The 26,426-nt window shown below is 38.7% G+C and overlaps 2 protein-coding genes across 2 annotated transcripts in view; one reads left to right on the plus strand and one right to left on the minus strand.

The window, feature by feature from the left end:
* Positions 1–367: 367 nt before the first annotated feature.
* RLIG1 (RNA 5'-phosphate and 3'-OH ligase 1) lies at positions 368–10,678 on the plus strand (the record flags this gene model as incomplete). Its single annotated transcript, XM_082010212.1, has 7 exons — positions 368–547; positions 3,192–3,309; positions 3,950–4,045; positions 7,401–7,517; positions 8,443–8,637; positions 9,753–9,922; positions 10,490–10,678. Exons 1-7 carry the CDS (start codon positions 458–460, stop codon positions 10,676–10,678), a joined length of 975 nt encoding a protein of 324 aa, XP_081866338.1. The 5' UTR covers positions 368–457.
* Positions 10,679–11,837: 1,159 nt separating this feature from the next.
* Positions 11,838–26,426, minus strand: part of CEP290 (centrosomal protein 290) — a 51,343-nt gene continuing 36,754 nt past the window's right edge. The window contains exons 39-53 of the mRNA XM_082003520.1: positions 25,843–25,959; positions 24,290–24,435; positions 23,268–23,423; positions 22,553–22,676; positions 21,332–21,982; positions 20,184–20,318; positions 19,826–19,912; positions 17,866–18,030; positions 17,396–17,518; positions 16,891–17,051; positions 15,497–15,638; positions 13,729–13,802; positions 13,472–13,575; positions 12,512–12,618; positions 11,838–12,219 (exon numbers count right to left, since the gene is read on the minus strand). Of these exons, the coding sequence (XP_081859646.1) occupies positions 12,031–12,219; positions 12,512–12,618; positions 13,472–13,575; positions 13,729–13,802; positions 15,497–15,638; positions 16,891–17,051; positions 17,396–17,518; positions 17,866–18,030; positions 19,826–19,912; positions 20,184–20,318; positions 21,332–21,982; positions 22,553–22,676; positions 23,268–23,423; positions 24,290–24,435; positions 25,843–25,959 (2,481 nt within the window). The 3' untranslated portion in view covers positions 11,838–12,030. The remainder of the gene's footprint in view (positions 12,220–12,511; positions 12,619–13,471; positions 13,576–13,728; positions 13,803–15,496; positions 15,639–16,890; positions 17,052–17,395; positions 17,519–17,865; positions 18,031–19,825; positions 19,913–20,183; positions 20,319–21,331; positions 21,983–22,552; positions 22,677–23,267; positions 23,424–24,289; positions 24,436–25,842; positions 25,960–26,426) is intronic.

Here is a 26,426-nt window from a genome sequence, read left to right on the forward strand (position 1 = left end):
GGTCGCCACAGCCTGGGGCCAGGGCATCCGTGCCCCAGGCCCGGGCGTGCGGCACCCTGGAGAGCAGAAAAGACAGCCTGAGGGACGGCTGCCAGGCCAGGGGAGCGGCACCGCCACGGGCTAACGGCCACGGCGCGGCCGCCTCAGCGCGGCGCCGGGCAGGGCCGAGGCGGGAGCCGCCGCTATGGGAAGCGCAGCTGCCCCAAGGCCCGCGGCCGGGCCGGGCGGCGGAGAGCGGAGGAGCCAGCGCCGGGCTGAGGGCTGCGGCCGGGAGGCGACCGCCCCGCCCCGCGCCCCGCCCCGCCGTCCCCGGCGCACAGGTACGTCGCGGGGCTCCTGGCGGGCGAGCGGCGCCGGACTCCATTTCCCGGGGCGCACCGCGGCCGCGGGGGGCGCGGGCGCAGGCGCAGCTCGGGGTCGTGGCCGGGCCGGCGGCGGGCGCCAGGCGGCCGGGGCCATGAGGCGTCGGGGCGCGGTGCAGCGGAAGGTGCCGTGTCTGTTCGTGACCGAGGTGAAGGAGGAGCCGTCGTCCAAGCGGGAGCGCCAGGTGGCCGGGGCGGCGCGGGGCCGGGCGGGAGGCCGGTGGGGCCGCAGTCCCCGCGGCGGGGCCGGGGTAGGGGCCGGGCCGAGCCGAGGGGGAGTCGCTGGGCCGCGGGTAGCGGCGCCGCGCGGCGCGACGGAGCTGGGGGGACAGGCAGCAGCCCCGCCCGTGTCAGAGCCGCCCGGCGCGGCGCGTCTGCGGGGAGGGGTACAGGCGAGTGGCGAGAGGTTTCGCTGCAGATCTTGAGCGAAATGCAGGGTGGAGGTTTCCATAGGGCTCCCCCCGTAACCGCGGGAAGGAAAGGTGGTTTGGGTGCCGCTTCAGCTCTGTGCCGCTCTTGTCCTGCCAAGCGCATCCGTGGCAGGTGTTGACCCCGGTGTTGTGTTTTTCGGCGGGTCGGGAAGAGTGATAGCGCGGAATGAGGCCACCCCAAGATGACCGCGCTGGGAGCTTGTGTGAAACCTGCCTGCTGCCCCCGCCTGTGAGCCTTGTGGGGAAAAAATAAGCTCGCCTCTCTTTTTCCTTCCGTGTTTTTTCTTTATTTTTGTGTGATCAAAGGGGTCTCAGGCTTCTGCCAGAAGAGTTTCTTGGAGGCTGTTGGATGTGGAATGCTTCCCAAGGTGAAAGTAATGGTAAATGCCCGGTCACCATTTTTTCTTCCCGAGATGTAGAAAGCGGTGTCGAGAGAGGTGGGGGTGGCATTCACCTGTCCTGCTGTAGAGCTTCATCTTGTGGTTCCCGATTTGAGGAGCAGCACCTACTGCTGTCTGTCGGCTGCACAGGGAGCTTGAATGCACCTGGGTGAGCTTGTCCCGTTGATGTTTTCTTCTGGATGGACGAGCTGAAGCGATTGGCAGAACATCAGTAATGTAATTGTTCATCTCGGAGTACCAACACCGCCTTGCTGTTGGTCGTGCAAGGGTACCTCCCCGTGCTGGTTTTGGCTGGGATGGAGTTAATTTTCTGCAGAGCAGCTGGTGTGGGGCTGTGCTTTGCCTTTGTGCTGAGCAGGGTGTTGCGAATACAGGGATGTTGTCGTTAGCGCTGAGCAGTGCTCACACAGACCCAAGGCCTTTTCTGCTTCTCACGCCGCCCCGCCAGCGAGTGGGCTGGGGGTGCAGTAGGAGCTGGGAGGGGACACAGCCAGGAGAGCTGACCCACACTGGTCAAAGGGATATTCCACCCCGTATGGCGTCACGCTGAGCACTAAAAAGCTGGGGGAAGAAGGAGGAAAGGGGGACGTTTGGAGCGATGGCGTTGGTCTTCCCAAGTAACTGCTGGGCGTGACGGAGCCCTGCTTTCCCGAAGAAGGCTGAACACCTGCCTGCCAATGGGAAGTGGTGAAGGAATTCCTTGTTTTGCTTTGCTTGCGTGCGCAGCTTTTGCTTTGCCTATTAAACTGTCTTTACCTGGACCCACGAGATTTCTGACTTTTACTCTTTGGATTCTCTCCCCGATGCCACCGGGGGGGTGGGGGGGGGGAAGTGAGCGAGCGAGCATCTGCGTGGTGCTTGGTTGCTGGATGGGGTTAAACCATGACACTCCCTAAGCTGTTGTTCCTTCACACATGAAAAAAAAAAGGCAACTTGGGATTGAATGTGGAGCTGGCATGGGCTATTTTATTTTTGTTTTCGGAGTGCAGGCAAGGATAATACTCGAGGTTATGACTACTAGGGAGGAGGGTGGCGGTTGGTGGGAAAACCAGCCTTTTGGGAATGTTTTCTCAGTGCCCGGAAAGCTTTCATTTTCATGAAATCTTCTTATATGCTGTATGTTATGGTTACAAACATGATTACTGAAATAGAAGACAGCCATGTAACGTAACATCAGCATGTAGGTGGTTGTCATTTTATGAATCCTGAATTCCGTTTTGAGACTTCTGCAAGACAAGGCCTTGGTTTGTGTTTTGCTAGCAGAAAGGAGCATGGCCAGCTTACAGGTCATAACTGAGGAGGGAGAGAGGAGGGAGGAGTGATGGTGATACAGGAAAATATTGGAATCCAGATACAACCGCTTACAAGCTTGCAGTGAAACTGTTACAGCAGCCCTACAGAAGTCCTCCTGGAAATTTGGACTAGTTGTGGCTGGATATTTGTTTCAGATGCCCGGATCACTTATTTCTTTGCTCTTTTTAAGTGGAAGGCTGTTTAGTTGACAGCACTGGTGCCAGGTATGTAGTGCCAGGATGCTTTTGCCACCTTGCATTCTGCTGGTCTGCATATTGCACTGGTATGGTGCTGTTGACTTTCATCTCCAAACTGCAGCCTCAGAGCAGCTAGTCATGGTGAATTTCTCTTGCCATCATAATAGCGGAAGCCCAGTCTCAGAATGTTTTCAGCATTGGACTGGAACCTTTCTAGTTGATAGGCAGTATGTAAAGTGGAAGGCAAAGTCACCTCTACAAACCAATCAAGAATGGAGAAGAGGGAGGGAGTTTGCAAACAGATGGTCGTTGTTCTTTCATCTTGGAGCCTTTTCCAAACTGTCATGTCCTGAAGAAACAAGGGTGTGTTTTGATGGGGTTAGAACTTGGCAATATAATGCATAATACTGGACTTGGAGAGGCCAGCTGTAAGGAGCAAGAATGTGTGTACGAACAAGGCAATATCACAGCCATAATGGGGGTTTTAAATACCTGTCTTTTTTTCAGCCATTTAAAGTTTTGGCAACTGAAACTATAACTGGAAAGGCGTTAGAGGCAGATATATACAATGCCATTCCTACTGAAAAAGTGGACGGAACCTGCTGTTATATAACTACCTATAAAGGTAATAAAGAAGATTCATATGCAGATTTCTCATGCTGACTAGAAGCCTTGTTTTACTTAGTTTTCACTTTCATTGTATGATCTCTTGGATTACAGCTCATGTGAATTCAACTGTAATTATACTTCTTGACTACAAAGTAAGTGTTACTGTAAATGTAGTAGGCGTTTATGAAGTTTTTGTAGATTGTCCTCTTTAAAATACATGAAGTATGGTTTAAATGAACATGCCAGTCAAGGAACTATTTCCGTTTTAAAATTTCCTGTTAGTAAATCCTCCTTGCAAAGTAGAGTTTATAAAATAAAGGGTGCCTGATTTCCTTGGGGAGGATTAAAATAGTGTGGAGGTTGGGAGGAAATGAGAAGACTGTGGTTCCTTGAATCTCTGGGGTTCTTGCCTTTACCTGACACTGCAAGGAGTCTGTGTTTTAAACCAGGTAAGATTCTACAACTAGATTTGTAGAGTTCTCTACAGTAATTAATTTAGGAATTATTAGTAAATGTTGTCTTTGGATATAAAATTTATCTAGTGGTGAATGAGAATAGTTCATATCTTGTCTTGCCTTTGATATCGTTGATTTCAGTACTCTGCAGGGTACCGTTACCTCAGTAAAGTTCTGGTTTTCTCCCTCTGGGTATTCTAGGTCAACCCTACCTATGGGCCAGGCTGGATCGAAAACCCAACAAACAAGCTGAAAAAAGGTTTAAACAATTCTTGTATTCATTGGATGATTGCAAAGGTTAGTGAAGATTTCTTTCCTTCTTTTTGTCAATGTAAGTTATCCGGTTAGAAGAACACCTCTAGTCTAACACAGGAAATGTCTGTGATCCTCCTTGACTTTTTTAATGACGCTCTTAACTTTACTTCAGGAGTGCTTTGAACTAGAATTTATGGGGGAGGGAGATGCCAAGAGGATGGCAGTAGGTAAACCAAGGGCTGTCGTGGCATTGCCAGATGGTGGCAATGCTAGTGGGAACATTTACACTGCTCCTGGGAGCTCGGAGGGCTCTGGAGCATTTCTGAAATGCTTGTACACCAATGCACGCAGTATGAGAAACAAACAGGATGACCTGGAAGTGTTGTTCTGCTCCCAGCACTACGATATCTTTGGTACTAGTGAGACTAGGTGGAATGAGTCCCACGATTGGAGTTCTGGGATGGAGGGATACAGGAGGGCTAGGCAGGGCAGGTGAGGTGGAGGTGTCACACTATACATAAGGGAGAGGTTTGATTGTGCAGCCCTTAAAGTTAGGGGTGGTGTGGTTGGGGGGGAATGGAAAAACAAAGTTGATACTGTAGTGGGTGTCTACTACCGATCACCCAGCCAAGATATAAGCACTGATGAGTTATTCTATAGATAAATAAGAGAAATTTATGGATCGGTAGCCCTCGTCCTTATGGGAGATTTCAACTTCACAGACGTCAACTGGGAATATCATCCTGCTGTGACAAGCAGGTCTTGGAAATTGTTGAAGTTTGTAGGAGAGAACTTCTTGTCACAGGTAGTCAGTGAGCCAGCTGGGAAAGATGCCATCCTACACTTGCTGTTTGTGAATGGAGAAGGACTCATGGTGGATGTGATGGTAGGTGGCTGTCTTGGCCACAGTGATCATGAAATGGTTGAGTTTAAAATTTTCAATGTAATGAGAAAAAAGGACAGCGGAGTTGCTACCCTGGACTTTAGGATAACAAACTATTCAGGGAGCTATTTAGCAGAGTACCCCGGGAGTCTGCTTTTGAGGGCTTAGGAGTCCGTAAGTGCTGTCCAGTCTTTAAGAACCACCCTTAGAAGCACAGGGGCAGGCAGTTCCACCGTGTCATACGTCAAGCAAGCAGGGCAGAAGGCCAGCTTGGCTGAACAGGGAACTCCTCATGGAGCTCAAGAGGAAAAAGACATTGTATGATCTCTGGAAGCAAGGTCAGACATTGTAGGAAGAGTACAGAGCTGTGGTTCTTTTACGCAGGGAGAAGACATAGAAGGCCAAAGCTCAATTAGAGTTGAAACTAGCCAGTGTTGTTTCAGATAACAAGTATGTTAATAGCAAGAGGAGGTCTAAAGAAAATATTGGACTGATACTTGTTGAAGATGGTCAGCTGACCAATGGGGATGAAAAAAAAGCGGAGGCATTCAGTGTGTTTTTTGCCTCAGTTTTTAATAATACTGATGAAGCTTGAGCTGCCTGGTGTCCTGAGTCAGAGGACCATGAGTGTGGGAACAGTGACTTTCCATTTGTGGACACTGAAATTGTGAGGGACCAGCTGTATGAGCTGATCGTTCACAAGTCCATGGGGCCTGATGGGTTTCATCCCAGAGTACTGAAGGAGCTAGCAGGTGTTATGGCAGGACCACTCTCGATCATCTACTAAATATCTTGGGAGTCTGGGGAGGTCCCTGCTGACTGGAAGCTAGCCAGTGTTATTCCAGTCTACAAAAAGGGCATGAGGGAAGAGGCAGGGAACTACAGACCTGTTAGTCTAACCTCAGTTCCTAGAAAAACTATGGAGGAACTGTTGAAAGGCATTTCAAGAATAATGCAATCATCAGGCACAGTCAACGTGGGTTCATAAAGGGAAAGTCCAGTTTAATTTTATATCCTTCAATGATAAGGTCACCTGCCTACTGGATGAAGGGAAGGCAGTGGATGTAGTTTTTCTGGATTTTAGTAAGGCTTTTGATACTGTCCCTTACAGCATCCTCACAAGTTGTCCAACTGCGGGACGAGCAGGTTCATGGTGCGCTAGGTGAAGAACTGGCTGAAAGGCAGAGCTCCAAGAGTTGTCATGAATGGGGCTACATCTGGTTGGTGACTGGTCACCAGTGGTATTCCTCAGGGTTCAGTTCTGGGGCCAGTCCTGTTCAATATATTTATCAACTATCTGGATGCAGGAGTTGAATGCACCATTAGCAAGTTTGCTGATGATACCAAACTGGGAGGCACTGTTGACTCTCTTGACAGACAAGGTGCCTTGCAGAGGGATCTAGATAGATTGGAGCATTGGGCAATGATTAATGGGATGACATTTAACAAGGCCAAGTGCTTGTTAAATGTATTTTCAATATATTCAATACGCAGGTATTCTGCACCTGGGACAGAGTAATGCCAGGCATAAGTACAAATTGGGAGAGGAGTGGCTGGAGAGCAGCCCTGCAGAAAGGGATCTGAGGGTGCTGGTCGGCAGCAGGCTCCATGTGAGCCAACAGTGTGCCCTGGCAGCCAGGAGGGCAAACCGCATCCTGGGGTGCATCAAACACAGCGTAACCAGCCGGTCAAAAGAGGTGATTGTCCTGCTGTATTTAGTGTTGGTGCAGCCTCATCTTGAGTACTGTGTGCAGTCTGGGCCTCACAATTTAAGAACGATGTGAAGGTCCCCGAATGCATCCAGAGGAGGGCAACAAAGCTGGTGAAAGGGATGGAAGACGTGTCCTCTGAGGGGTGGCTAAGTCCTCTGAGGAGTGTGGGTTTGTGTGGTTTGGAGAAAAAGAGGCTGAGGGGTGACCTCATTGCCCTCTACAGCTTTCTGAGGAGGGCAAGTGGAGAGGGAGGTGCTGATCTCTTCTTCCTGCTATCCAGTGATAGGACGCATGGGAATGGTTCCAAGCTGTGGAGGTTAAGTGGACATTACGAAGCATTTCTTGGTCAAACACTAGAATAGGCTTCCTAGAGAGGTGGTCGATGCACCAAGCCTGTCAGTGTTTAAGAGGCATTTGGACAATGCTCGTAATAACATGCTTTAACTTTTGGTCAGCCCTGAATTGGTCAGACAGTTTGACTAGCTGGTTGTTGTAAGTCCCTTCCAACTGAAATAGTCTATTCTATTCTACTTCTCTTGCTCTAGTGTAAATATAATGTTGGCTATTTAGGTAGCTATATTTTAATCTTAGCTTTAAGCTACTAAAGGCTACTATGCTTCTTTAAACCCTACTAATTGTAGACTACTTGAGTGTGCCAGAGGTTGGGTGCTTTTACAAAGTAACTGGGACTGTCTGTCAAACAAGGTTTAGATCAATAGTATTTTAATACTTGCATTGAAACACAATCAAAACGTAAAATTGTCTAACAGTTTGCCAAAAACTGTCACATTTATATGTCTAGAATTTGTTTGGAATGTTGAAGAGGATTTCAAGCCTGTTCCAGGTAGCTGGATTCCAGCAAAGGACATAGAGTTCTCTAATGGCAATCCTTTGCCTGATGAAAACGGACATATGCCAGGTACCTATGATGCAGCACGGTAAAATGGTGGTGGCGGGGATATCCATTTTGGAAGTGAATTAGAATTAGTGCCAGAGTGTTGTGGTTTAGCCCCAGCTGGCAACTAAGCACCACGCAGCCACTCACTCACTCCCCCTCCCACAGTGGGACGGGGGAGAGAATTAGAAAAAAAAAACCTCATGGGTTGAGATAAACACAGTTTAATAGGACAGCAAGAGAGAAAGAAACAACAGTAATAATACCAACAAAGGAATGTGCAAGAACAAGTGATGCCCAATACAACGATTGCTTACCACCCACCGATCGACAGCCCGTCCCCGAGCAGCGATTTCCGTCCCCCGGCTAACTCCAGTTTATGTACTGGGCATGACGTCGTATGGTAGGGAATATCTCTTTGGCCAGTGTGGGTCAGCTGTCCTGGTTGTGTCCCCTCCCAGCTCCCCGTGCACCCCCAGCCTTCTTGCTAGCAGGCCAGCATGAGAAGCTGGACTATCCTTGACTGCTTAGCAACAGCTCAAAACATCAGCACATTATCAACAGTTTCTCATCCCAAATCCAAAACACAGCCTCACACTAGCTTCTGTGAAGAAAACCAGCTCTATCCTGGCTGAAACCAAGACGCAGAGTTAAAAAGTAGTAGTTAACACGTTCAGAAAACAACTGGAGCATCACTCATTCACTATTCAGATAGGCTTTGTTCTTCTGACACATTGAAAATAATGGCAGTTTGCTGTACAGACTTACAGGGCTTCAGCTGAAGGCGTAGCGTCATGTTTGCATTCCTCTGACATTTCTCTGAGATACGACACATCTTTTGTTGTTACTCTTTCTGTTTGTAGTTAACTGTGGTGTGTTTTTTAATGCATGTACCATTCTAGTATAACTTCAGATACTTACTTTAGTAAAATGCAATGTTTTCTCATAGGTTGGGTGCCTGTGGAGAAAAATAGTAAGCAGTATTGCTGGCACTCATCTGTTGTAAATTATGAGGCTGAAATAGCACTGGTATTGAAACACCATGCTGACCCAGGGCTTCTGGAAATCAGTCCGGTGCCGTTATCAGAAATTTTAGAGCAAACACTGGAGCTTATTGGGACTAATATTAATGCAAATCCATATGGTAAGTTTGTATGGTCTGTTCTTAAATATTTGTTTATTCAGTGAAATTTTTCAGTGAAAACTATGTATTTTCTTTGTATAAGTTTAAAAAAAAGTTCTAAGGTAGCAATGTAACATTTTAGAAAGCAGAGAAAGGGCTAGCTCAGAGAACTCACCCAAAAATACTTGCCTCAGAAAGCTGTCTTGTTGTGGGACTGTTTATGTCTATTAAACCTCTTTCCACCTGCATTGTTCTTTAGGAGTTACTATAAAAATGATTTGCATTAGTCTTTCAAAAATATTCTGACTGGAAAAGTTGTTTTAAGTATTACTATTAAAATATTTAAAAAAAAATTAAGATTGTTCATTGGTGCCCTTTCTTGACTTTTTTTACTTGCTCTTCTGATGCTGTTTAGTCCATTAAAAGTAGAAAATTTTATTCAGACTTTGAGTCCTTAGATTTAGTCATAAGTTGCAATATTTAAATTATGAAATATTATGAATATTTTTAAGGAAACATAATTTAAGCTAAATTTTGGTTGTGGCTTCTACCTTTAAAAGCCTTGTAACAAAAAAATAATTAGGTATGAGCACAAGTGAGTTCTAACTTCTGAGCTTTGCTGTTAGGGTAATTTGCAAGGATGGATAGGAAAAATAATAGTACCTGGTCTAAACATTTTTTCAGAATGTAAAGGAACTAGCTGTATTCTGAGATGAAGATTTATGCTGAAGAGTCAGTGAAGAGGCAATGCATTTCTTAACAGCTTGGATTAAGTTTTAATGAATATTCATAAGAAAATATACCAGATTTTCAGGAACTAAGATGTTTGTGCTATTGATTATGATCTGAAGCATGAAGAATTTAGCTCGTAGCTTTATGGTTACTGAGGAGGTGACCACAAGGACAAAGCAAACTATAAATCTCTATGTCATGTGTACTTTATAAAAAGTTACATAAGGAAGAGACAGCTAAATTTGATACTTAAAAGAACTCTGTAAAGATAGTCTTCTGTGTTGGATACTACAGTGTTGTCCTGCCTTTAAGAGAACAGTTAAATATACTTTTAAGATAGCTGTGATAACAAAAGTGAGGAAAATCTTTAGCTAGCAGGAGGATTTTTGTTTCTTTTAACATAGGATTGGGAAGCAAGAAGCAGCCTGTACATCTTCTTGTACCGCATGGAGCATTTGAAATAAAGAATCCACCTACTTTGAAACAAAATGACATACTGTCTTGGTTTGAAGGCTGCAGTGAGGGTAAAGTTGAAGGAATTGTGTGGCACTGCCATAATGGGTGTTTAATCAAGGTAAGATATATAGCTGGATGTGTGAAAAACACTATAATAATTCACAGTATGTGAAGTGTTTTGAGGTATTAACTTTTTGTCTGGTTTTCCAAATTCTTTAGTAGTAAATATTCTCCTAGCAAATCAGGTGACAGTAGAATTAGTCAAACCAATGAATCACTACAATGACAACTTACTAAACTTGTTCATCATCTACATTATGTAGTCAAGAACATAAATAGTATTTTCTTGCCTCTCTGTAGGGAAATCACTCAACATTTTAAAGCTTAATTCTTTTTAATAAAAATTTTTTGTCATGTGAACATATAGAACAAGTAGTGTTAATAAGAATGTGATCTTTTTGATTAATTAGCAAGTTTATGTCATTTCTGAAGCTGTGGAGGACACGTTGGTTCTGGTTTGCTTTTTGTGCTTCATTCTTACTCATGTTATTCAGGTAACTGATTAATGGTTCTAAGTGCCCTAATGCAGAGGATCCTAGAATTCAAGCACATGCACACCCAAGTTGGGAACTGTTGGGCTACTATATCAAAATCTCTAACCTAATCTTATTTCTTTTTATTTTAGCTCCATCGCCATCATCTTGGTTTGCGCTGGCCACTTACAGAGACATACCTGAATTCTCAGCCTGTTGTAATTTCTTTTAATAGAACCAAATATGACTGTAACTTTGAACCAAAGAGTTTGTTTCACCATTTTTCAAACTTGGATGGTCAAAGATTTGACAGACTCAAAGATATCAAGTTTGATGCTTGAAATTATTTTTCTCTTTTAAGATGTGCTGCATTCCTCTTACTTGTGTCTGCCACAGAACTCTTTACAAATAATCATCTAGCTTAGGCACTGTATGATGTTAAGTTTTTCCTAAATGGCTAATTTTATATAATGAGAGATCTGCCATCCAGAAGAGCCAAGATCTAGCTTTCAGCATGTTTATTTTCAGTTCTAAAAAATCCTTAACTTTAGAACCCATTTCTGGAAACTGTTATACTTAATTATAATAAGTATGTTGTCTAACACTGGCTGGTCCTAATAGCTTAGATAATGAATGCAATCAACTGTAAAAGTTCCATAGGTTACACAACTATAAATATAATTATTATGACACTGTTACATGTAGAATTCAGATTGAGGATCTAGTTGTTTCTTTAGACTAAAGGACATATTTCAGGTGGGACCACAATTAGTCCTGAAATTTAATAATTTTTTTAAAGTTGTAACAATTTCTTTTGCGGAAAACTCTTCATTGTATTATTTAATTGGTAAGCTGCAGCATTATGCTATTACTTGAAAACCTAATTAAGCTATATCCTACAGGTACTTCCACTATTTTAGGACAAAAACAGTAAATAATAGAAAGTATACTAGTTCTACTATGGAGATCCTCAGTAATTAGAGACAGACATGACTTGGCTTAATAACACTCATTTTCAGACTGCATGAAAGGCATATTAAGTAAGATGGTGTATAAATAATAAAGGTGAGACTGCGTGATCATTTGAGTTGGCTTTATTTTATCTGTGCTATAAAAGTAAACATTAGCTATAGAAAATATACAAAATGAAAAATCATTTTTCTACAAAATACCATTAATTTGACTGAAATACTGTAACTTTATTTCCAATTATTTGTTCTTGGATTTTCTAAAATTGAGATAAAAATAACCAGGGATGTAAGAACAGATATCAACTGACCCTGAGTCCATAGTTAAGAAGTATTATAGCACAAGACAGCAAAACCAAATTACATATTCTTAGCAATCTGGAACTTAGCATACATAGCACATTTTAAGAGTTTCTCCACTTTTAGTATAAATCCAAGGTTTCAACTTTACCTGACACCTGTGTATTACCCAAATTACTGTTCTGAATTAAAATATAGTATTTCAAAGGAGTTGGGAGAGGTGAAACTCACTTTTCTCTGGTGTATAGAAATACTGGCCATAAGCTGTTGACTAATCCAATTCTGCACTCTTAGGTATATGCCAGACTATTATAACTTTAATAGACTTGTATCATTCCAAGATAAAAACAGAAAAATAAATCAGTAGTATGTAACTGCCCTGGAATTTATTTTCTGTATCAATACTGAGGACATTAAACACCAACCTAATCAACAGAAGCGTTGCCTGAACTATCCACTTGAATGCCAAACTCTGCAGAAAGCTGCTTTAATCTCTCTTCTAAGATAACATTTTTTTTTATTTCTTCATTGTAGTTGTATTTCAGATCCTCAATTTCTTCAAAAAAGGAAGGGTCAAATTTTTCTAGTTCTCTTGTCAGCTTTTTTGTTTCTTCCTATTAAAAAGAATGAAGGAGGACCACCTTTATCCAGTATTTAGGAAATACATGTCAACAACAGCTTTTTTTGTCTTTTTCTTAAAAGGCTAAATGATGAGAGAATAAGTATGTTCTCTAAAGACACAAAAATCTACCCATGAACAGCACATTCACTAACAACAAAACAGGCTTCATAAACATGTTTAGAGGTTGACTTTGTCATTAAATATTAGTTTAGATATTAAATACCTCTTTCTAGCTAACCATAATTTTGCTCATTATTTTGCCTAGGATGATCCTTGCAACTCACCTTTAATTGCTGTTTTTCCAACTCTGAGGCTTTCAGCTGTGTCTGGAGGTCAGCTACTTCTGTCATTAATTTGTCATTTTTATCATTCTCTACAATTTCATTATGTCCTGCAAAAATAATGATAATTCGTTATGAAATTTAGGGTAATGAAAATCAATGACATGAATAATCTTGTTACAGTAATTCTGCATCTCCTGAAAGCTGCAACAGTTGAAGTGCGTAAACCTATTTGGGATCAACAGCCACCAAAAATTCACATCACTGGGGCTTTTCTTTAGTTCTTGTACAAATTAGGTGGTGGTGTCTAGTTCCTGTGCATGAATGCAATACTCCAATGGCCAATCTATTAGCGTACTTCTGAGAAATACAACATGTGCAGTTTCTCTGAATTAAATGCAGGAAACTTGGAAATAACATAGTATAAAGATCTTCTTAATTATAGTCACAATTTCAAGAGGGTTAATTAATTTTTTTTCCTGGTCATATGGCAGTGTGCTCTGCGTTTCGCCTGAGATTGGTGCCTGCTCAGTCTTGTATCATTCACAGAGCTGGTATCTGGAAATAGACAATCATCCTCTGGCAGCTTGGAACCCAAGGCAGAAGGGGTAGGCAAGAGGGTTTCAATGAATGACTGCCATCTTATAGGCAGTCTTTTGAAGTTTATAAAGCAAATGGTGGCATGAACTACACATCTTCTTGGAACGCAAAATCTTACAAAGATTACAGCCTCTGGTTCAAGGTAATTAATTATGGAGATTTCTGCCAACACTTCTATATAAAAAGCTTCTAAATACTCAAAAATCCAAGACCTTAGTCTGTTCAAGTTTACATTACTCTGGCATGAATATAATTCAAATAATTCTGTAGATTTATTATCATTTTGCACACACATATTAAGTAAAAATAGTTTTAGGCCCAAAATACAGGAACATCTCTATTTTAGGTATTGAAAATGATTACCGGCTGCAGGACCTTCGCTTGTGTATGTGTGTATGTGGTGCTTGTAATCCTCCACCTGGTGAGCTAGTTCGGCTTTTTCCTTCTCTAATCGATTATTAGTTAATCTGGAATATAAAACAATTTTAGAATATTTTTTTTTAATTATTAAAGTATTTTAGAGTATAAGATATGTAACTAAAAATCACAATGGCTATTTCCTGATAATTCTTATTTCACGTATATTGGCTGAGATATTTAGTTATTTAAAAGTACATTACCTTAAAAGCTGAAGCTCCTTGATGAGGCTTTCCTCTGTCATTGCACCTTCAGGAAAGTGTTTGAGAAGCTCAATCTTAAAAGAAAAATTAAGGAAGTTTTACTCTTGAAAACAGTATCCATGGATAATGCAGTTCAGATGGAGTTCTTTTTGATACAGGATTAAAAAAATGAATTAAACAAACAATACTAAGGATGTAACCAAGTACTAAGTTATCACAGAGAGAAAAACCCAAGTGTTCATCTACTGACAGTTTCCACTAAGCTAATTATCTACAGTCTTTTTAAAGTTACTATAGATCATTGCTACATATTTCATGAAGGTGAACAAAGAAGTATTCAAAAGTTAGATTTACAAAGAAAGTTTGATACATAGCTATGTTAGCATAATTTATACATATGCTTAAGGAAGTGATATGCCTAAATAATTTCAAGTAAAAGTGCTTTAAAAATATTACCAACATGCTTATTTGCATACCTAGGTGTCCAAGTTCCTTTTTAAACATAATATGAAAAGCCTCTGATTTTGCAATGAAAACCCAAATAAGTGTGTGTTGACTAGAAATGACCTGCAGTCATAAGTTAGAACAGGTCCCTCACCAGAGAGGGAGGGAGTTAGCCTCCAGAAGAGCCTTTCAGCAGAAGATGCAGGAACAAAAAAATTAGTGTTTTAAATATGAGACAATATACAGCTTTTGAATGCAGTGACAATTTATGAACTCTCATAAGGCTACTGTTAGTGATAGGCTTTTTTTCTATTACAACCTAAAATGGTAAGGATTTGTGTTTTTTTCCACAATAAATGTCTGTTTCTTTGAAATGTAGTTAACCTTGACTACATCCTTTTATCAGTATTTAAGACACGAAAAAAACTGGAAAATGTTTGCTCCAGAGTAATATCACATAATGAAGTAATTTTATCTCTGTGCTGCTGGTATACACTTCATGTTAATAATGCTGACTTTAGAAAAGAGAAAACAAGCAAAAATTAACAAAATAATTGTTTTATATGACTCAGTTACAAGTTCTATTATTTATTGAACACATTTACTTGCTTACATAATATGTATGACTTCCTATATGGCAAGTGTAACGTATTCGTTGCACTGAGAATGGCCAGTATGAGGTGGCTGGGGAAGAAAAACATGCACATACTAATAAATGAGAAGATGGAAGCTAATCTAGGTGGCTAGTCCTAGGGCTACATCTCTGGAGTACTTAAACGCTAGAAATTTATCTATCTTTTCAAAGGTACCCACGTTTAAATTCATCAACTCTTCTGTGTGTGAAGTAATATTTGTAAGACTTATTAGGGACTGCACGTAAGAGGCCAGATTGGAAATAGGCATGAAGATCCACTTTAGGATGGCACAGTCAGTCCCCCAGAAAAGACCTGGAAGAAAGAGGGAAGTCCCTGCAGCAGACTCACTCTGCAGAACAAGCTAGAAAGGTTTTAAGACCATTTGAAGCATCTGTACCTACAGGCTTTCTTGTGATCAATGAAAGGATAATATTAAACCCCTACAGAATAACAGTAGAAAAAACTTAATTTTCCCCTGAGACTGCACGTCAAGAATATATATTGATAATATGTGGTAAACCTCATTAATTGGCTAAAATATGTAAATATACAATTACAGCAACTAGGACTGAAAAAACCCTATAAAAGCATGGATTAGAGAAAAAAATGTACTCTGCAAATATAGACATAGGAAAGAAATAAATATTAAGCAATCTATTCCCAGAGTCATCTCGGTAAATTTTACTCACTTGTTCTTTTAGATCTTGTAAGTTTTTATCAGCATTGTGTTCACGTTCGGTTGCCTCCTGAAGCAGCCGTTTAAGGTCAGTTATACTTTGGGTTTTTTTAGCAATATCCATTTCCATTTCCTTCATCTTGGTTTCGTGCATCCTGGTAGTATTTTATTTAGAAAAAGGTAAGAGCAAAAACGAATACTTTTGCAGAAATAGAGATTAAAGTATTTTTAGGAGATTAAATTATTAAATAATTTAGGAGACGATATGTAAATTATATAAATATATATTCATAATATATATTTATATAATATAAATTAGGATTTCTGTAAGCAACCACAAAACAGAACTAAACAGCTTGCTTCTAGAAAAGAAATGAATGCAATTAAAGTTGTTCAGGCTGTAGAGTTAAGATCTCCAGCCTGTATAAGTAGGTTGTCATAGAAAAAGCATCTGCACTAATTGTGAAAGTATAGATAAATTAAAAATGTACGCCTAAGTTGCAAAGCAGAAATCGGTGTCATAAAATTGTTTTCTTTAGTTTGTTCCATGTTGAGTGATGCAAGTGATACCTGAATTTTAAAAAAACTGATAGGTAACTCTCAGATAACTTACTGGTATAGAGTTGTAGACATTTACTATTATTACCAAACAAAAAATCATTTTTGATGCTTATTTCAAAGTCTGAGTTTTACCTAAAAATAGTGATTCCCCGTACTTCATTTTATATATTGCAAAAGATAATGCAGTGTTAGTCTCCGGGTTCTTCTCTCTTCTTATAACAGAATCAACTGGGTGACTGCAATTAGCTTTCAGGGCCTTCAGAACACACGAAAGATCTTTAGCTATGCCTGCATGTCCCAAGGAGTATAGAAATCCCAGTGGGGTTTCTAACACAACCTCTGCACATTCACGTGGTTAAATATAGATTCAAATGCAGCCAAGCTGGAAAATGCAGGTTGCTGGCTTCCAGTTTTTGTTTCAGATTGTCATCCACGTGAAATACTTTCTAGGTTCAGCAAGAATGCAGATATTACTACAAAAACACAAATACAATACATTTAAGCAGTAAAGAACACAAAATACTTCCTTTACCAGAATCATCCAGAAGTCTACAGTTGATCTGAAGAGTGGAGACAAGTAATTGGGAGATAAGTAACTGGCTACTGTCTAGAAGCAGCTAACAAGGCCAATACTTAAGGACACTAGATCGCTGCTGGATTCCTATCAGAGACCTCTACACAGATTCTACATACTAATATGGAATCAGAAAATAAAATACGGACAGTATGAAACTACCTTCAAAAGAGGAAAGAAAAATTATGAAAAGGAAAGTCTAATTTGTTTGCTAATATTTAAAGAGGAGTTAACACTTGTGTTTATCTTCTTATTTCATTCTCAATTCCTACCTCATTACAACGGACTTCCAGCTTTTGCTGTCAGCTCCATCCAATTGGCTCTCAGCCAAATTTAGCCTCTTAGTGGTTTCCTCCAGCTGTACAGTTAACTTCTCATTTAATATTTTCACGTTATTCTTTGCTATTCGTAGCTTCTCTGCACTGTCAGCTTCCTATTGTTCAATAAAAACAAAGGTTAATGGAATACTTAACCTCACATGAAGCACAGGATTATCGAAAATGATGGTGAGATAGGGTCAGTGCTGGTCTAGAGGAAAACAGTGCATCCAAAGTCATTAGCATCCAAGGTCACTAGCACCACAGCTTCCAAATTCTGTGTTAGGCTGCTGCTTGGATTTCTCCTCTCCACATATAATTAAAAAATCTGTCACAGCAATTTCAGTGCTTAGAAAGTGTCCATTCTATATCAAGCATGAAAAAACCCCCAAAGGATAAAAAGATACTTACCACAACCAGTAACTAATGGAAATAAAGGGATGCATTACAATGACCATACCTTTTTCAGTTCTTTACGCAGCCTCTCGTTTTCAGTAATAACTTTTTCCATTCCTTTGGCTTTAGATTCATAACGCATACTCAGCTTGCCCCCCAGATGAAGCTTCATTTTTTCCATTTCAGACTAAATATCAAACAGTTCGTTAAAACACATATACATTGCTTAGCAGAAAATTTCAGATTTCCATTTTTAAAGCACAGCATAGTTACAGCTACCTAGCACACTGCACATAACATTTCATCACATATTTAAATATATCCTTAAGGTACAGAGTACCTTTTCATAAATTGGGCAGTCTGTTATGTTATGCTAAAAAGAAGTTTTGCTTTTCTGTTCCACATGTTCCATATTTGGAATTTTTAAAATACTTCTGTGCCAATCAATGTCAACAACAGGCTTGCTGCTCCATTTTCCTACTAACGTGCACATAAACAGTTATCTACATATAGTTACTGGAGATAAATCAGTACCTTTAGCCTCTCATTTTCCTGTTCAAGACAAAGTAATTTCTCCTTTGAAACCACAGCTGGAACTTTTTTCAGATCTTCATTTTCTCTTTGGACTCTCTCTACAACCTTTTTCATCAAACCAATTGTTTTTTCCAGTTCTGGGACTGTCTTTCCACTTCTACCAGCCTACAGAGAGGGAAGAAAAAAGTTAAAAGGAAATAAACAGTTCATCTTAAGATTCTGAGACACTCTAAATATTACTTTATTGCTTATTTTCCCATTGCAATTTATATTTATAAAAAAGATGTTATATTATGGTGTGACTCAAACCCTAAAGTTTCTTGCATACTTAGCTCCCCAAAATATGTAGTGATGTATTCACCCCCAAAGTCAACATATCAGCTCCTTCATTTTCTGTGTTACCCAAGAAAGCTGCAGTTAGTCTTAGAATCTGCTGTACTTTATGAACTACACTGAAACATTAAGAAAATAAAGTACTACTTTATTTTTTTATCTTTTCTTGTAGAGTAATTCCCTGATCCAATAGACGATGCAATTGCTTGAATGCTAATACTATCTGAGGGAAAAAAAAAAAAAAAAGAAAAGAATGTCCAGGAGCTTGAGGGAGGAAAAGAGGGGCCTTTTTTAGCAACTATACTTCTGCTGGATTAAAGTGACAGAAGAACTACATCTTAAAGCATGAGTAAATCTCCTCCCTTTCCCCAGGCATATAGTCTGCAGAGTGATAAATAAATAAATAAATAAATAGGGGGGGAAAGCTTGTAATTTTCCATTCTTTTTTCACTACGTTCATTTATGAAGTAGAAAAGCTGTCAAAGGCCATCAAAATGCATTTATTTTCTGATCATCTTTGTAACAACTGTTTTCCTCAGCAATAATAATTTTAAGATGATGCTGTTTCTAGTTCTGGGCCCATGAAGTGCCTCCTTTTCTTTCTACAGCAGTAAGGAGTACAGTACAATGGAAAATGGAGAAGATCTTACTCTTTGGAGCCCTACATAAACCTACATAGTGACCAAGTTTTGGAAGTAAAAATGACTTATTCTTCTCTAAAATAACTAGAGGGATTAGGAGGTTTATGTTGGTACACAGCAGAGTTAAAAGAAAAACCTCTGTCAAATCTTGGTGCCTGAAATGGGAGGAAGATTCAGAAGTTGCTGCCTTCTCAGAAACTTTGCATGAAAGTTTTATAAACTGAATTTCCATGTCCAAAAGCTACCACTGCAGAAGAGACAGGCAGATATACAAGCAGTCCGTGTAAGGTACATGTAAAAGAATGGTAAATACACAATCTTCCAGGTACCCAGAAGTAGAACTCATTCCCTTCGTATACTGACAGAGCTACGAAGGCACTTAAAAGCTTTTAGTTAAGGTGGCTTCCTTTAAAAGGTCACACAAATAGTTTGACAAGTTAGTGGCAAGAGAGATACTGGACACTGCTGAAGCCTTTTTTCCCTGTAACTTCTGAAATACTGGTCCATTAAAGTAGCTGACAGTAGCTAGGGTAAATTTTAACTGTGTCATCTTGCACAGTATAACAAACAACAAACTTCACTAACAATAACTTACACTTTCTAACATCTGCATCAAATCAAAATCCTATCTTTTAAATCATAAACATGTAATGTATCGTGCATTTACAGAAATACATAATATAATTTTCATTATTAAAGCTGTAATTCCTATTTTTTGTACAAATATGTTTCTGAAGATAACTAATCCAAATGACAAAATTAAGGCCATGATAGTGCAAATATTTAATAGTTTAGCTCTAGTCTTTCTAATGGTCCTATTAAGTGAATGTCATTAATTTATTATAGCACTTTGGCAATAAAATAAACAAGAAAGAATACTTCCTCTTTGCTTTTGGTTGATTCCAAATAATTTAGCTTTAATAAAATACTGCTTTTTTATTTTTTTTTCATTTAATTATGATGAAAAATGCTGTTGCAATACTTACCCCTCTAATGCTGCACAGCTTTCGTTCAACATCTGCTTTCTCTTTTTTGAGAAGTTCACACATTTCTTTTAAGTCACCTACTTGGTCCTAAAAAAACAAAGTAATAAGCAACTTATTTAGATTTCAAGCTGAGGTGAACAGTAACAAAATTACAGTTGGTTTACTTTGAAAAATGTATTGATAAAGCAATTTCCCATCACAATGACATTTTTCATCATTTCTACCAGCCATTCCACCTTCTCGTCTTCCATAAAACCATGAAGCACTTCGAGTACATACAGAAAAGATATCCATTTCTTTTTAAGCAATCCTCTAACCTGTGTCAGGGTAAAGAGGACTAATGGTAAAAAGATATTACCTTTAATCTTGGCAAATCTTTATTGGCCTGCTCTAGCTGGAATCTTAGCTCAACGTTTTCAGATGACAATCTTAAATTTTCCTTTAAAACTTCTTGTTCTCTTCGATATTGATCATCTGATTCTATTCCTGATGTCTTGAGAAAATGAAGGGGAAAAATTATTATTAAGTGGTAATGCACTAATCATTTTATCAGTGGTAGCGGATAAAGAGCAACACAGAATTAGTATTTTTCACAGAAATAAAATGGATGACAGTTGTATCACCAGTTTTGATTCAACCTGCTCTGACTTTAACTCCTTCTCTTACATTTTCTAAACTTGCTTAACCTTTAGGAGAAGTTTACAAATCACCAAATCAAACCAAAATTAACTCTCAAACTACTGGGTAGAAATAAATCCCAAAGTCTAAAAGACAAAAAAGCTACTGAGTGTAGTAAACTGTGACACTGGGAACAGCTTCTAATTTTAAGGACATATTCTGGTATGTTTATTAAAGAGTACATACAGCATAAGGGATTTCACTTAAGTCAAACACATCACAGAGCAAGTCAGGAAGAGTAGTATATAATTCTAGTTCTTAGTCTGTTAGTTCCTACAATCTTATGTCTTCATCCATGGAGGCTAGTAATTTCTATTACATAAAGAGTGTTTTGCAAGCCTTATATTGTGAATTCAAATCATAAGTATATAGTAAATTATTTTGCCTGACTAGTAAAAAGAGTAAAACCTTTTGATGATATAATAATCAGCAGGTTTTAATTATGTAGTTATGGAATTAACCGTACATGTGATCTATTAATTCATCACTAATAATGATAGGAATAAAGTATTTCCTTCAATAAAGCATATTTTTTTCTTAGTGTAAGTAATAACACATCACAAATCTCTCAAAGAAATTAGCTGCATCTATAATTGGGATTATTTGTAAACTTTCTGGATCAAAACTTTAGAACTGACGGTAGCATACTTGTGATCTGACATGCATGCCTATCATGAAATGTAAGGTTTGCTTTATGGACCACTTGGTGACTACTTCAATATCCCTGCAGACCATGCACGGGCAACTACTGCAGTATCAAAATCAAACTATTCTATTTCTACATCATTTATACAAAAGAAATCCTATGGGATTGCTACAGTATCAAACCTCAGGCATTTCACAAAATTCTTGGCTTGTTTCAACCCCCTCTGTACCACTTTGGTAAGTTCCATGTTTATCCTCTGCAGTGTGTTGACTGATTTCCTTATTGACATATATGTTTTCTGTTTCATAGTCCTTAGCTTGATTAGAAGGCTCCCCTGAATCAGACTGATTGCGGCTCATTCTGTCAGTATCAGGCTCTTCTACACTTTCCTCTTCATCAACATTTGATTGCTTAAGTATTTCTCGCTTCCTCTCCTCTTCTTCAAATTCCTCATTAAGTTTTCCATTTTCAGGTTGGGTTATATCTTCTTCTTTTTCATTGCACTTCTCTTCATCAGATTCAGCTGTATTTTTGTTTTTCAGTCCTTCCCTAGAAATATCTGTGTCATTGCATTTCTCACTATCTTCAGGATGTTGTTTGGGAGACACTTCTGTGCTTGCATCCACAGTAGCCTCACGGATTTCATTATGCATGATGCATGATTGCATGTCAGCTTCCTCATCTATTTCATTGCCATCAGTAATGCTATGATTAGTCTGATGTTTGATTTCATCCCTATTTGAAATAGATTTCTTTTGAAGGAAATTCAAATACTTTTGTTTACAGATACTGACAGGAACAGACTTGGTCAGTTCAGTTTGGTCATATGTACTCTGATTCAAGATAGAATGAAGCATGAAAGAAAAGCAGAAGACAGTAAAACAAAACAGGAAATAAAGAAACCTAGACTGTACTGTTAAATCTATTTCTTGAAAAATTAACATAACCTAATAATCCAATATATGCAATATAATGAACCTTGTAAAAATCAAAACACAACAAAACAACCTAATGTAACTGAAATGCAGCTCAGTATTGCCCCAAACTCTGTGTATCCCAAATTTTCATTCAGTATGGAATATAAAAGTAGTCTCAGTTGCAGACTCATACATTTAAAAGTACATATACGTTATTTCTCCACATATGCTAGGATGCTGAATATTTCAGCTTCTACCTGTAGAACACAGAAACTATACGCTTTGGAGTTTTGGTGGGTTTGGGACGTTTATTTTGTTGTGGTTTTTTTTGAAAACACTAAAAGCTGAATATTTCATATCCTCTTCTAGAAATACTATCATTTGAAATAAAACCAGCTAAATGACACAGAATACCAAATGGATAACAAATATCTTTGTTAAGTAGGTGTGATTCCTCTAGGTAACATGGGTACATCATTAACTTACTGAGGGTCTAGAATATGTCTCTCTTGAACATTGTCTCTGCAGTGCATGAAGCTTTTCCTGGAGGTATTGATTTTTGAAATGTAGTTCTTCTACAACAGAATCTCGTGGGATTGCTTGCTGTGTTCTATACCAAAAAATGAATCAAGACAAAACAAACAAATGGCTGTTAATGCAGAAAAACATCCCTTGAAGTAACAAACCCATGAACTTCTGGATTACTAGACTGGATTTTCTAGTATTACTGGGCTAGATATTCTAAATGAATGTTAGCCATATACACTATTTCAACCAATCTCCGTGAATCGAAAGTACTTACTTTGGCAAAAGGAATCTGCTCTTTGGAGATGTGTACACCTTCTATTACTTAGGTACACTATCCACTGTGATAGTGGATACACTGATTAAGAATACACTCACTAACTGCAATTTAGCAATTCCAGTAACTGTCACCAACACTAAATTGTAATTACAATTTTACACAACGGGAGCCAGATGTTTTTCATATTACTTAGCTTTTTAGAATAATGTCTGAACATGCACAATTGCTCCCAAGTAGCTTTAAGTTTGCTTGTCACAGACTTGAAGGATTTTTGAAATGCCTGTCTTTTTTTTTCCTTATCCAATCAATTGGCCTAATAGACTATCTATCTCTTTCCACAGACTTTTTTCTTATTTAGATTTTTTAGTTTTTATATTCTTTTAAAATGCCTCTCACCTCATGTGAGCAACTTCATTTTCTAAATCTAGATTCCGTTTTCTCAGTTCTTCCAGTTCTTTTTCAATATCTGAGGCTCTTACTCCAACAACACGGTCAACAGTGACACCAGTAGTTTTCAGTTTCTTCTGTAGGGCAACTTTCTCTTTTTCAGTCCTGCAACATACAGTAAATTCACATTTAAAACTTTACTTGCTAACTTGCTTTCTTTAGGAGAAAATATTTTCTGTCTTAAGGAATCCACATTTGCAATTTATTTGCTCACTGAACCACACCCCCTTTCCTGTTTAATAAGGTTACTTTATATAAAGCTTTAAAAAAAACCCAAGCAAAACCAGACCTGGAAAAAACAACTGCACATTATATCAGTATCATGCATGTCATAAACCACTTGCTGTCTTGCCTATCTTTTATGTGAAATTCATGGAAGACTTGCTAAGAATAAAAGCCATTTTGAAGCAGTTTCAAACCACAGTCTAACCACAACTACAATCGCCATCACAGTTTCCTTTCTCTTCTGCACCTTTTATCAGTAAAACCCTGCCATTACTGTACTGAAGGAAATATAACATTTGCAGAGGGTTTGCGTACGTGTTTTTTTTAAACGGCTTCCATCTCATAATCCTAGAACTATCAGTACTGCAGTAGACCTACATATAACCATAGCACAGTATCCAATCCTAGCAATCTGATTAAATAGCACAGCAGTGAGAAATAGCCTGTCTTCATAAAGCTGTTACTTGTTTCATGGGAATAACAATGCTATATGCAAGAAGCATCATAAAGGACTTAAATTAGTTTCATTCAGAGACAGTTTCTTCTAATAAAGGTTGTTGGCTTCTACAAGAGAAAGGATACTACATGAGTAGCCTGCTGCTTGAAAATTAACTAGTCCTTTTAATAGGAATGTCAAATTCTAGACATCAATCTTATAAATATAACAAACATAATTAATGTCACAAACGTATCTGGACTTCCCTTACACCATCATTTTGTAGCTACATCTATTAAAACCAACTCACTTTGTATAGATTTCCTTCAATGTATTCAACTGTTTGGCTAAAGCATCTGCGTCTTTTTCCTTTTCCCTTAGTCTGTTCCGCAATCCTTCCATTCTGATTTGCCATTTTTTACTTTCTTCCCATCTAATTATCTCCTCCTTGGAGGTCTGTGAAGCACATAAATAAATTATGTATTTCTTTTTGAATGTTTTTCTTAAAGCAAAATAAGCAAACATGTTAGAAAACCAAGAATGATATAGTCTTCATTTATCAATTTAAAACATAAAGCCACAGCAGGCATATATTATTTACCTTATTTACCATAAGGTAAATAGTAGGCCCAGCTGGATACCTTAAGTGTGCTGTAGTAAATGGTGTACAAAGCTGATGCAGATAATGCTATTACCAAATTCTTCCTTTTAATATTCTACAAAAAAGGAGTGACACGTTTTATGAAATTAGAGGTGCTAGTGCAATGTATCCTTTTACTTTGAATTACATGTTAGTAAAGAAGACAGATTAAAGAAAAAGAAGTGTTTTTCTATGCCAATTTACAGCAGATCTGTCTTCTACAGCTCACCAGTATGCCCCTGCTGCACAGTTGTACAATTGGTCATTTTAGTTTATGTTTTCCTATGACAAATGGAATCTCTAGTTAAAGTTACAATTCAGTAACTATAAATTATACATCAGTTAAAACCGGTACCTATGTGATCACAAATGGCTACTGAAAAATCACAGTCAATATTCCTGTAAGCAATTTCTGGGGTTTTTTTAACTGGACTTTTGCCTTCTCCAGTTAGCCCCTGTACTTTCTTTTCTGTCTTCATTCTAAACAGCTACTGCTAACTAAGAGACAGATGGAAAGCAAAATCTTGGAAAAAGGTAAAAACATGTAAGGTTTGAGAAAATATTTCTAGACACTAAGCAACAGGTATTTAAAAAGTCTCAAATTAAGTGGAAGCATAAGTGCATTCCTAGAATTAGATATAATATCATAAATAGTTTGAATGTCATTATAAAAACATGCTATCATATTCCAGTATACTTTACGATTACTATGACAAGCCACTAATTAGTTACTGAAGTAGTAAAATAACAAGCAAAAAACTAATGAAAACAACTGGTAAAATGAACAAACCTCCAATAGCTCAGAACCTCTTGTATGTGGCTATCACTATCGTGAAGAATAATCACTTGTACAGACATCATCCCTTTTAGGATTCATACTTTTGCTGCTAAGTACGTAATGTTTTTATCATTGCATTCATTTGCCAGCACTTATGTAATCAATTTCACTGCTACTTAGGTAGGTGGTCTTAGTTTTCTAAGATTAGTAATTCATCTTTAATTCTGCAAAATGGGCGGGAAAACATTACTATACCAGAACAAAGCAACGAGAGCAGTAGCAAAGAGCATGGGAAACATGAAGAAGTTACAGTCATGAAACTGCTTTTCTTCTCATTAAGTTTGGGTGGTTGGTTGGTTGTGTTTTTTTAGAGGCAATAGGGAGTTGAACTGCCTAGACCTAGGCTGATGATGTCTTTCAAAGCCACAATCTAAATATCACATACCTTGTCTTCTCTTACATCTTTTTTTTCTGTTTCTCCACACTTCTTCTCAAGTTCACTTTCCAACTTTTTAATTTTTTTCTGAAGTGCATCTATCAGGTTTTGTTCATCAGCTTTGCTCTGAAAAATTACAAACTTTATGAACGTCAATTTTAATGACCATTACCTAAGTATATTTCTCCAGTCAAAAATTAAGGAATTTAATTCCAATTGGTATGATTAGTTTACAACCTAGATGATCCTTTTTAAAATTATCTTTATTAAAAGTATTGGAATATACCTTTGCATTCTAAACTGAATAATCAGCAGTAAATAGCCAAATTTTAAAAAAATAATTAGACAATTCTACTGTAAATCCTTTACTTTTCTTCTGGAAGGGGAAATAACGACAGCCAGGAAGATCACAAAATTCCATTTTTCAAAGAAACTTTGAAAGTGGTAATTCAAGTCCTCAGACTTTCAAACACGTTTCAAGGACCAAGTATTTTTCAGTCACTTCCTTTTATTTGAGGCACACTTCCAACAGCAAAAGCTAATAGCTCACATGTAACCCAGCTGATGAGCAAACACAGATTTTTAAATCAAGT

The sequence above is a fragment of the Phaethon aethereus genome (genome assembly GCF_964289735.1).
Source record: "Phaethon aethereus genome assembly, chromosome: 1".
Taxonomy (NCBI): domain Eukaryota; kingdom Metazoa; phylum Chordata; class Aves; order Phaethontiformes; family Phaethontidae; genus Phaethon; species Phaethon aethereus.